The sequence below is a fragment of the Ananas comosus genome, linkage group 7 (genome assembly GCF_001540865.1).
Source record: "Ananas comosus cultivar F153 linkage group 7, ASM154086v1, whole genome shotgun sequence".
Lineage (NCBI taxonomy): Eukaryota > Viridiplantae > Streptophyta > Magnoliopsida > Poales > Bromeliaceae > Ananas > Ananas comosus.
The window spans coordinates 13117969-13130275 of record NC_033627.1 but is presented as its reverse complement, the minus strand read 5'-3'; the positions used below and the strand labels follow the sequence as shown (position 1 = coordinate 13130275).

Below are 12307 nucleotides of genomic sequence, written 5' to 3'. Positions count from 1 at the left end.
TAATTTCTCTCCGGCTGTCAAACACGTGCATGGAAATTTCGCAGATTAGATAAATTCATGCCACCACCTACATTGACTAAGCACGTAACGAAAGAGAAATAGATTAATTGAATTTATGCTAACTAAAGCATATATATATATATATATATATATATATATATATATATATATATATAAAGTGTTTATTCAGCCAGGTTTCTACGATAGCCCCCTCACTCGAGAAGCAAAAATCAGGCATATGGCCAAAAGTTTTGCAACTCCTTTCATAAGAAGTCGAGAGGAGCTTTTGGCTTCGAAAGCAGGTGGCCAAATATAAAGCTTCTGTTTCTAGATGTAGCAGAAGGCAATGGAAGGGGCTTTAATGAAAAAGCTGTTCAAGCTCGTCAATCAATTTAATCAAACTGTTGTTTCTAAGATCTGGAGATGATCCAAAAGTATGTTGTTCAAAACACAGCTAAATATGCTACTTAAAATCGAAACAAAAAATGCAATTTATATTATAAAGTTTCCAAAAGATATGAACATAACCTCATATGTTCACCAATGGCCTTGAAAACTTAAAGCTGTAATGTAACCAAGAATAATGAAGAGATATGGAATTATGTATGCGTGTGTACCTTAAGCTGCTTGGCCACATCTCTTGCTGATGATCCAGAAACTTCTATCCAAGTCTTTGAAAAAAGCGCACATGCTGAGAGCATAAAAACTATGTAGAAAAGTGCGTGAAATGGATCTGCAGCCATATCTGCCAANTATTACTAGTGTCTAAGTCTCTTATATACCCAATCACATCCCCATTCATATCCGATGTGGGATTATTGGGGTGTGACAGACTCCCCCCATTAAGGCTCTGACGTCCTCGTTAGTCCAATCACACACACAGCCCAAGATCACCAGGCGATGTGAGACTCGTCTCGCTAGCCTTGTCATCCAGACCCTGGCATAGCCGATCACCTTGTCATTCAGACTCCGGCATAGCCTATCACCCTGTCTTTCAGACTCTGGCTCAGCTGAGACTCGCCACACATTTCTGGCTGGTGAACTGGCTCTGATACCAAATGTAACAACCCAGTCCACTAGCAACAATAACTCATTGGGCCCAACCACCGGCCCAAAATGCTTAAGCATAGTTATTATTACTAGTGTCTAAGTCTCTTATATACCCAATCATATCCCCATTCATATCCGATGTGGGATTATTAGGGTGTGACATTGGTGCTATTAAAAGTACCCGAGCCGAGCTATATATATACACATACTAAGCTAGAATACTATTAATAGCACAAAGTCATTAGTGCTATTAGGTTTTCGGCCTTTAAATGAAGGAATGAGCTGTTAGGATGATAGTGATCTCCAGGGTTTGTGGGTGGTTGATGGAATAGTATGACCCAAAGGGTGAAAATGGTCAAAAGGTAGATCTAACATCAAAAATTTGGTTGCACAAGGTGCTTGGTACTATTGATAGCATTGTGTGTGTGTGTGTATATATATAAAATTGAGCTCTTATGCTTTTAAAAGTATCAAATCATTAGTGCTTGTAAGTTTTTGGCCCTTAGATTAAGAGATATGCGGTTAGGATGATGTGGGCCCTCTAGGGTTGAGCGGGTGGTTGGTTGAATAGTATAATCTAACGGATGAAAATGATCAAATGTATAGATCTAATGGTAAAAAACTCACAAGCACCAAGCTTTTGATGCTTTTACACGTACCATAGCCGGACTCTATAGATATATATATATAGGCCATGGCTACTATACTATTATGAGTATTGGAGCCCTCGTACTCAGAAGTTGTTTTCAATAATGGAGCTTCCGAATCGACGATCCACTCCGTTAAATATGATCTAGAGTATTTGCAACTTTTAGAAAATAAATTTCGTAAATTTTTGAAATCATAATAAAGTCCATCAAGTTGGCATAAAATAAACGGTCAAAATCGAATGACGTCCTAAAAAGGATGATCGGATCCTTCAATTCAAGACCGGAGTTATTGATCTTTATCTATATAGTGAATAGAATTTTCTATCAAAAATTCAACAAACTCCGATTTTTTTACACCGTTAAACTAGCAAGTATTCCATACCGGCCGTTAAAAATTGTCAAATTTGTGATCTTTTGATCGTAAGGTAAATGATGTCGAAAAATTATAAAATTTGATTTCTAGAAGTTTTAAATGCTGTAAATAACGTTGAACGGTGTGGATCGTCGATTCGGAAGCTCTATCATCGAAAACAACTTATGAGTACGAAGGCGATCGTACTCATAATAGTACAGTAACCGGACCCTATATATATATATATATATATATAGAGAGAGAGAGAGAGAGAGAGAGAGAGAGAGAGAGAGAGAGAGAGAGAGAGCGAGACCCGCGTGTTTTATCAACTTCGCAACGCTNGAAAATACGGAGACCTCCATGCTTGTAAATTGTTTTCGATGATAGGACATCCAATTCGACGATCGGCTCCGTTAAGTATAATCTACTCTATTGTAACTATCTAGAAACCAAATTTTATAATTTTTTGACATCATTTACCAAGCGATCAAAAGGTCTCAAAAATAACTATTTTAACGGCCGATGTGGCACGTTTTTATGTTCAACGGTGTAAAAGTTTCCAAATTACATAAAAATTTAATAGAAAATTCTACTTAACATCAGTAGCAAGATCAATACTTCCGATTTAAAATTTGAGTCCTTTATCATTATTTTTTATGAGATTTTTATTTTCAACCATTCATTTTGAGGCTACTCGTTCATTAGACAAATGAAGTCAAAAAATTATGAAATTTGGTTTCTAAATAGTTCCAATAGCGTAGATCAAGTTTAACGAAACCGATCGCCAAATTGGATGTCCCATCATCGAAAACAACTTACAAGTACGGAGATTTTCGTACTTTCAAAAGTATAGGAGCCTAGCTCTCTCTCTCTCTCTCTCTCTCTCTCTCTCTCTCTATATATATATATATATATATATATATGGGTCGAGAATTAGTTAATCCATCGGTATCGATCCCACGGTTACGGGTACAGATACAGGTTGATACGATGATCAAGTTCATTAGTACAAATCATGAATGGAATCAAGTTTTTTATATTTAGAAAAACCATTCGGAATCAAAACTATTTAGAGCACTGCTGCAACAAAAAAGCTGTTAGAGAAATTAACAATTAAAGAGCTATTAGTAGTTTTTACAGTTCTATTTAAAAGTGCGGTAAAATTGTAGAGCAAGTATAATTAATTGGACTCCCTAGCTATATGGAAATCCCTTTAAGCTTCCACTCGATCGACATGTTTATTATGCACAATATAAGATGCACACCCTCAGTGTATGACGCATTAGCTTAATTAAAAAAGAACTTAAGTAATGTTTATGGTGGTTTTGATAGTAAGAACATTTTTTAAAATATGTAACGATGCTCAAAAGCGCTCCAATATAGTTTTGTATTATATTTAAAAATATCAATTAAAATATGACAAATAAAAAGTCACCGCGTATATATCGACACTTATAATAAGTATCTATGAAATATATTCTAATATTTATGTGATGATATATTTTAAAGTATCAATATTTGTTATATTATAAAGTGGCTTGGTGGTCTAAAAAATGTCCTATATTTTTTTGTAGTGAAGATGACTAATTACTGCTACTAAATAATGAAGAGATAGAGATAGAGAGGAAAGGGATTTAGAGAGAGAAAACCAAAGGTTTTAATTTCTCTCTATCTCTACACTACTCGGAGAACTAATTAAAATAATTAAACTAAACCCACCCAGGAACGAATTAAGCTCTTCACAGCTCCCAACGTAGTGCTACGGGAGGCGTGTCAACGCCGCACCCGCTCTATCTCTCTCTATTTTTCTGTCTCTCTCTCTCTAACGTATTGGGTTAATTGGGCCCATTCCCCACAGCCCATTTGTTGTTGAACCCATTCCTCTTTTTCTCTCCTCCCAACCATTCTACAACTGCTACCTTGTCACCTTTTCTTTGCATCTCTCTCTCTCTCTATTTCTCTCTCTATCCTCTTCTTCTTCTTCTTCTTCTTCCTCTCTCAACTCTTTCTCACTTTCACAAAAGAAAACCAAGGCCAGGAAGAAGAAGATGATGAGAGAAGGTGCAACTCTACACTGATGAGGTGGGTTCATCTATTTCCCTCTCTCTCTCTCTCTCTCTCTCTCTCTATCTCTAGATTAGTAACATTTGCACCCTGAACCATATATATTTCCATATATTCACTCCACTAATTCTCTACAGTCCCAGTATATCTTTGGATATCTCCAACCGGATTCTACTTAATTAACCCACTTCTCCAATCTCTCTCTCTCTTTATTTCTTCCTCTCTCTCTCTCTCTCTCTCTCTCTCTCTCTCTCTCTCTCTCTGCGCCCGTTGTTTTCGAGATTTTCCAGTGGATACAGCGAGCCACGTTGAAGTAAATATTCCTAGTACCTTAATAAACCCCCACCCACTCTATTATATACATGTAACTCACCACACCACCCTTCTCATTTCACCACAAAGCCATATATACATATATATATATATATATATGTACACCTTTTCTCTCTTCTTGGATTGCACTAGCTAGTAATCACTTTTATTGAGTTATACAAAAGAGTGTGTGGTGGTGGTGGTGGTGGTGGTGGTGGTGAATTTATTATAATTATATTGATGGCGGCGGAGGCGCGAAAGCCGAAGCAGCAGCAGCAGCAGCAGCAGCGACAGGCGCCGCATCCGCCGCCCCTGCAGTGCCCGCGGTGCGGTTCGACGAACACGAAATTCTGCTACTACAACAACTACAACACTTCGCAGCCGCGGCACTACTGCCGCGCCTGCGAGCGCTACTGGACCCACGGCGGGGCCCTCCGCAACGTCCCCCCCGGCGGCGGCGGTGGCGGCAAGAAGCGCGCCGCCAAAAGTAGAACCGCCGATCCGAATTTCCCGACGCCCAATTCCAGCAAACTTCCCAAGCTCAACATCATCGCTGACGCCGCTGCCGCCGCCGCCGCCGCGATGGCGCCGCCACCACCAACGCCAATCTTCCACGGCGGCATCGAGGGGTTGGCGTTGCGTCCTGCGGCGATCAATCCGGGAGAATTTTTCGGGGGATTGAGGGGTTTCCAACCCTATAGTAACAACAACATGAATTTTCCGCACGTGCCGCCGCATGGAGCGGTACTCAACGTCCTCGGCGATCGTCCTCTGACGCCGTTTCTCCAGGCGACGATCGCGACGAACCTATTCGTCCAACCCGGAACTCCGCGTGTTTTTACTACTACTGCTGCTGCTGCTGCACCGACTATAGCTACTACTACTGGTGGTGATGGGTCTGGCTTCTGGAATAGCTTCTTTTTGCCCGGCGTTTCTTCAGCTGCTTCTGCAGAAGCAGCTCCGCTGCTGCCACCGCCTCCGACGACGTCGACGTCGTCGACAATTCCATAGGGTGGTCATAAATAGTCATCAATTGGGCAACCGTTCCACCATGCTATATGCGTCGTTTTCTTTTTCCTTTCTTTTGCTTTTCTTTTTGTTTGTTGTTGTCTTTTGTTTCTTTAGTGACATGAGAACGTAGAAAGATATATATAAAGTGGTAATAGATGAATATAAATATATGAGAATTAATTAATTAGTTGGTTAGAGAGAGAGAGAGAGAATATGTTAGGTTTGGTTTGATGAGTGGATGGGTGAAAAGGTGAAGGAGAAAGTGGATTAATTAGAGCAGCAATCGTAGAAATTGCAGTAAGAAGTAAAAAAGAGGAAAAAAAACAAACATATAAGTATATATATAGTTCCATAATATGCTTTTGTGTATGTTGTTGTTTTTTTTTTGTTGGAATAGTTGCTGAATAGTAATTAAATTGTTATTTTAGACATAATGTAATTAATAATTATGCACTGTGTTTCTTAGTCCCCTTGGATGAAGAAACTCAAAGCTAGAGATCAAAATAATTAGTTTAAATTTAAATAGTGATATGTGCTTAGATGTTACTAAGTGGTTCCCATACAAAATATTACACCAAAAGCATGTTGGTTTTTAAAATATCAACCTTTCAATTATTGTAAATTAGTTCTAAGTTTATATTTATACTTTTAAGATAGGTTAATAATATGTGTGGAAACTGCCTCACTGGCCTATAGGCCATTCTAAAATTGCAATTTAACTTTAATTTCTTAGATGGACATTAGTTTGACATTTGATTTTTTTTCAACTGAGAAGTTTTTCTCATTAAATAAAGAGTTTATCCAATTTAATAATTTTGATTACTTTTTATCAAATAAAAAAGTATGCTTATTTCTTTGGATTGATACCTCTTAATCTTCTAATTTTTAGTTGAATTTTTCTAACTCGTTAAATTAAGAATATGGTTAAATTAAATAACTATAAAAAAAATTATTAAATATATAAATTTTGTATAACTGGTCATCAATTGATTCAATTTAACTTTATAAAAGTAAGTGGCAAAAGAAAAGAAGATAAATCTCTTATTAGCCCCTAATTTATCACTTCAAATTTCTAATTTATATAAACTTTTGGCTCCTTCAACGGTAAATTTTTGGCTTCGTCTTTGGCTAGGAGTTTGATTTTTTGCTTCTTAAGATATACTTGCATCTATGAGTTAGTAAGATAGAAGATTTTACGTGTGTTTTGATTTATTATATTCTAAAAAAAAAAATTGAAGACTATATAAACTTCATTCTAAATATTTAATCATACTTATTATCAATCAAATACTACATATTTTTTAGAGTAAATAAAAAAATATTTTAAATAAAATATTCATGTATTCAAATATTGCTTCAGATATAGGTTTGAGCTTAAAAGATCACAAATATTTATAGGAAAATGACCAAAATAGAGAGACTCATGTATAACTACTGCGCGTGCGTGCATGGCTCTTATGTGCTGATTCAGTGATTCTATCCTTTTAAGATTTTAACTTCGGCACTACTTTTGATGCAATTCATTGTTTGGGCTCTGAGAATGGCAGCTGTTTCATACACTATTTTCAGATTCCTTTTTTTTTTTTTCTTTATTTCTGTTTCTTCTAATCCTTTTGTCTCATTTTGTAGCTAAATCTACGAGAAAAAATGAATATAAAACAGCTTAATTTGGGAGTTGTGGACAACAATAAGCTAGCTAGGAGTTTTTTTTTTTTCTTTTGTTCCTTATTCTTTGTAAAGTACTCTATCTAGGATCCACAGAATAAATAGGAGAACAATTTGTTCCTTATTGATCTACTTCTTAAATAATACTTTTCTTGTATAGATAGGTTCAGGGACTAGAGGGGCAAGGCACCTTTTGATATGTACTTTAATTAATTAATCAGACATTTATTTCAAATTAAAAAAGTTTCAAAAATGAGTCACGAGTAAGATCATCCACGAAGACATGATTTGATTAATCCTCGGCAATGACATAGTCTTATAATTATAATGCATTAGATATAAATATATATATAGAGAGAGAGAGAGTTTAGGTACTATAATCTTTATGAATGTAAATCTCTTTATACTCATAATTTTTAAGCCCTACTTTGATCATTTCCATCTGTTAAATCATACTATCTTTTTAACTAAAAATTACTATCATCCTAACTACAGACCACTGTCACCCATTATATACACACAAAATATATATGGTGTCTACATAATAATGGTCCAAATTAAGAGCTCGGATAAATATTGTAATTAATATTGTTAAATCCATTCATAATCCACGTTCAAATCCATATGGAATACATGTCATCAGTGTGCCCTTTTGAGCTTGAAATCCACTTTTCATGACCTCTTTTGACCATGGTTACAGTTTTTTTTTTTTTTTCCAGTTGTTTTCACCAAATTCCATGGAATTGAATACGACAGAGAAATGCCATGATACCATTTCCAAAAGCTGATTTATTTACCGCCGCACATCTCGTTTTAGATTTAACGTTCCCTTCCTTTTTGTTCCAGTTTCAAGGACAAATTTGAACACTTAGTAGATTCAAAATAGTTTTCATAAAGTTTTCAAGTTTAGAAGGACCATTCTCTGCAAATCATTTGCAAACAATCTACTAATGTTGCGAAAATCCTCAGATCAAGAACTTAATGAGAAACATAATTACAAAATCCTGAGACGTTTACTCTCCACACACACATCATAATCAATTCCACAACAAAACAAACATATAAGAAAAGGAAACAGGTTACAATATTTCTTCGGTAAATACAAGCGAAAAAGGAGTAATCGAAACATAATCAAAAGAATCGGGTTTTGCAACAGGTTTAGTCACTTCCATAATTCCTCCATGGGAATTCCCCGTTCGAGAGCGACTTCGCGGAACTGCCTCATCTTCTGGGTAGCGACCACGGTCGCTCTCGCGTTGTTGAGCGCGTTTTTGCTACCCAATTGCTTTCCCAAAGCATTGTCGACACCGGCCAGTTCCAGTACGATTCTCACAGATCCACCCGCGATAACACCTGTACCGGGCGAAGCAGGCCTCAGCATTACCTTTGCTGCTCCGTAGTCTCCATCAGCTCTAATTTACAAGTGAGCAAAATGGACAGAGTCAAGCTTTTGAGCAGGTGAAGTGAACATACAGTAACGACAAATATCAACTTGTATGCAGACAAGTCCCTAAATTTCTATAGCTCTACGAGCCATTCTATATGAACAAAAGCGAGAAGTTCTGGGAAGCATCGATAAAGAACTTCTCAAACTCATCTTACAAAGTGCGTAGCACTAAAAAACTATTCTTGTGGACGGTCAAAAATGTTAATATATATTTTTGGACTTGTTTCCTACTAGATCGATCTTTTGGGTAATATGATATTAGAGTCAATTCAAAACTCCTTCATTCTGTGAGATCATGGGTTCAATTTTCACCTTCAACATTTAACAAATTAAAATTTTGTATTATATAATGGGTTAAATTTCCATCTCCTACCTCACCTATTAATATTTTACGTGTCTTTCATACTGATCAAGCACATGAATGGGGGTATTAACATATATTCTGAGACCCATTTCCTACTAGATCAATCTTTGGGGTAACAATGAAATCATGAGCACGACCATTATTCTCAAGCAATAGGCGTAGATGAAGTAAATAAACCTTGAACATCAAGCTTTTAAACCTTTCAGTGTGACTACCAAGCGAAAACTCTTTGAACAGGAAGAAGCTTGTTGGTGGGGAAAAAGAAAGACAGCAATTGGAGTACACAACATGGTGGTCCTTTGTGGGTTGAGTTTCAAAAGTTCCAGTAGTGTTAAATGTTATGCTGTGAAATACTTGCTAACCAAAGTTCTTCATTTATATCTCTTTATGAAAATTACCCTATCTAGAGCAGAAATTGAGACTTGCTGCCCAGAGCTACATGCTGCTCGCGATAACTGGAATAAGCGCTCCTAATATATCAACCACAATACATTCATGTGACACCAACATGACAAACTGTAAGGAAAACAATACAGCCTACATGACTACTCGATGGTCAACTCCATGAATTATCTACATTAGCAATTCTAAACAGTGATCATAAACTTTAGGGAAAAAATGAACACGAAATCCCTCAAATATATGACACTCGGAAATAGAGCCCTCACCTTTTTTCTCTTTATTCTTTGATTGATACCCCTTTAACTTTTGACTCTTTAATTTATGTTATCTTAAACAATCAAATTGAGAGCTTTATAAACTATATAACAGCATTTTCATTAAACTTAACTGTTCTTGGTACTGCAGATATTATTAACTATTAACAGTTGATAGCTGTCGAAACTATTAATTTTAATGAATCACCAATTCAATTGAAAACAGAGGAGGTGCCAATCAGAAGAATAATAGTTGAGGGTTTATGTGAAATGGCTTATAGTTGAGGCTATGTCCATACATTTTTAGCTAAACACACCAAATTTTGAGGAGCAAATTGAGCAGAATAGCTGAAATTAATGGATCTAATTCATGAAACTAACACAAAATTAATGCAGAAATTAGCCACTGCATGATCTAAAAACTCAACAACACAAGTAAATTTCTATCAATTCAACCATAAAGATAACATCAAAACATGTAATGGGGCTAAAATTGGGGTTTTGGCTCATGGAGCTCCATCCTCACCTGTGGGGGAAGGTGGAGTACTTGGTCATGGGCACGGTGACGATGTTCCGCCGCGCATTCGCCGCCGATTTTGCGATGGCGTCGACGACCTCCTTGGCCTTCCCGACGCCGACGCCGACGTGGCCCTTCTTGTCGCCGACGACGACGATGGCCCTGAAGGAGAGCTTCTTCCCCCCCTTCACCACCTTCGTCACCCTCCGCACCTGCACCACCCTCTCCTCGAACCCGTCGTTGGGCTTCTCCCTCTTCCGCCGCCCCAGGAGCCCCCCGGCCTTCTTGAGCTTCGCGTCCATGGCGAACACGTCGTTCCCGAGCACGCTCACGCCGCTGAACGCGGGGCCGTAGATCTCCTCGTAGGCCGCGGCGATCTCCTCCTCCGTCTCCGGGGGGAGCTCGTCGAAGGGGGTCGGGGGCACGTAGCCCTCTGGCGGGGACGGCGGGTCGAAGGCGGCGTCGTCGTCGTCGTCGTCGTCTCCGGCGTCAGCAACAGCAGCGTCGGAGGCGGCGTCTGCGGCGGAGGGGGTGAGCTTGGAGCAGAGAAGAGGAGGTGGTGGGGGCCGATGGGGGTGGTGGAGGAGGAAGAGCGAGGAGGGTTTAGGGTTGGAGGAGAGGAGGAAGGAGGGGAGGGAGGAGCGGAGCGAGAGAGAGGAGAGCGCGGCGGAGGCGGCGGCGGCGATCGCCATGGATGCGGCGGTGGAGCTCCGCTCCCTTGGATACAGTGATGAATAGAGGAAGGGGAAAAAAGAAGAGGTGGCTTATCTCTTCCTTCATCTCGTCACCATCGTTCGTGTGTTATGTAATTTTTTGAACAAGTGTTTGTTGAGCCGTGTGGCCCAATTGGCCTCTAATTGGGCTCTAAGTGGGTCAAGATTCAATGTAAAATGGTCCAAAATAAACTGGGCTGCTAATGGGCTAACCACTTCTGCAACTCACAGTCACAAAATTATATAAAATTATATAAAATTATATACATATATAGATGCTGGATACTCAACACATAGGTACTGTTTATTTAATCTATCACGTCCCGAGTTCTAGCTCCACCGGGCTCGTCAACAAATCTGTCGCATACACAGAATATCCTGTGTATACGAAACAATAAAATCACCTATAACCAGTATAAGAATAACTACTATAAAGGAATAGAACTACAAAAAGGAAATAAATAGTCTCATATACATACATGTAATTCAAAATGTACATAATATTCCAAAAGTATAACATCAACATTACATGTATATACATGAGACTATTTTTTTTTCTTTTTATAGCTCTATTACTTTCTAATAATATTTCTTATACTGGTTACAGGTGCTTCTATTACTTCGTATCCACAAAGTATCATGTGTATGCAGCTGATCTGTTGACGAGTCTAGTGACGTTGAAACTCAAAGTGTGACAAATTAAATTGGTGTTAAAGTAACTCTTCTATTAACTAAATATTCTGTCACTCTACTAGTAAATCTTTTGTAATGGACGCTAGGACCCACTTGCAGGTACTGCAGTTACAACGCGTACCTGACATTTGATATGCCTAAAAAGATGGCTATCCTCCACCTATCATCTAAAAAGAAAGTGTTGAATTCTCCTTCTACGATCTTAAATTCAAATTTTTCACAATAAAAATAAATTTGGATCAAAAGCTTGATAGAGAATGAGGCATCAGTCGTTCTCTTCAACAAAGGATGAGGTTTGAGAGAGATTCATTATATCTGGTTAGTTTTTAATCACTGAATTTAGCCGAATCTAATCCGTTTATAGTAAAAATGACTCTATTTACATCAACATAATTTTGTTTCGAGAGATTCTCAACAAACAGTTGAAGCACCATAAATAGGCCCAGCCATAAAAACAACACTCAATGTTCCTTAGACTCCATTAAAAGTGGGCAACGACCATAAGTTTCCCTTTATTTGAGTTTCCTTGTACCAAAACCCATAAAAGCAAAAGTACTCGACCATTTCCTCACTTGTTGTTGACCAAGAGTGTGGGAGAGATTCACAAATATATATATATAAGCATTCATAGTGGGTCCCACGTATATGTAGTCCTCTTGTGTTAATAAATACGCAAAAATGTAAGCGGAGACATCTCTGCTATACCGTTTTAAAATAGGCTCCTAAGCATTATTTTTTTTATTAAGTAAAATAATATAAAATTTATCTGAATTATAAAATATTTTGATTCGATCATCTAATTTTTCAAACATT

General features: G+C 37.9%; 2 protein-coding genes across 2 annotated transcripts; one reads left to right on the top strand and one right to left on the bottom strand.

The window, feature by feature from the left end:
• LOC109713275 (dof zinc finger protein DOF1.4-like) lies at window positions 4669–5439 on the top strand. The gene has a single exon (XM_020237276.1). The coding sequence runs from the start codon at window positions 4669–4671 to the stop codon at window positions 5437–5439; it is 771 nt and encodes a 256-aa protein (XP_020092865.1).
• On the bottom strand, window positions 8139–10795 carry LOC109712286 (30S ribosomal protein S5, chloroplastic-like). Its single transcript, XM_020235768.1, has 2 exons — window positions 10098–10795; window positions 8139–8516 (listed from the first exon to the last, which is right to left on the bottom strand). Exons 1-2 carry the CDS (start codon window positions 10778–10780, stop codon window positions 8267–8269), a joined length of 933 nt encoding a protein of 310 aa, XP_020091357.1. The 5' UTR covers window positions 10781–10795; the 3' UTR covers window positions 8139–8266.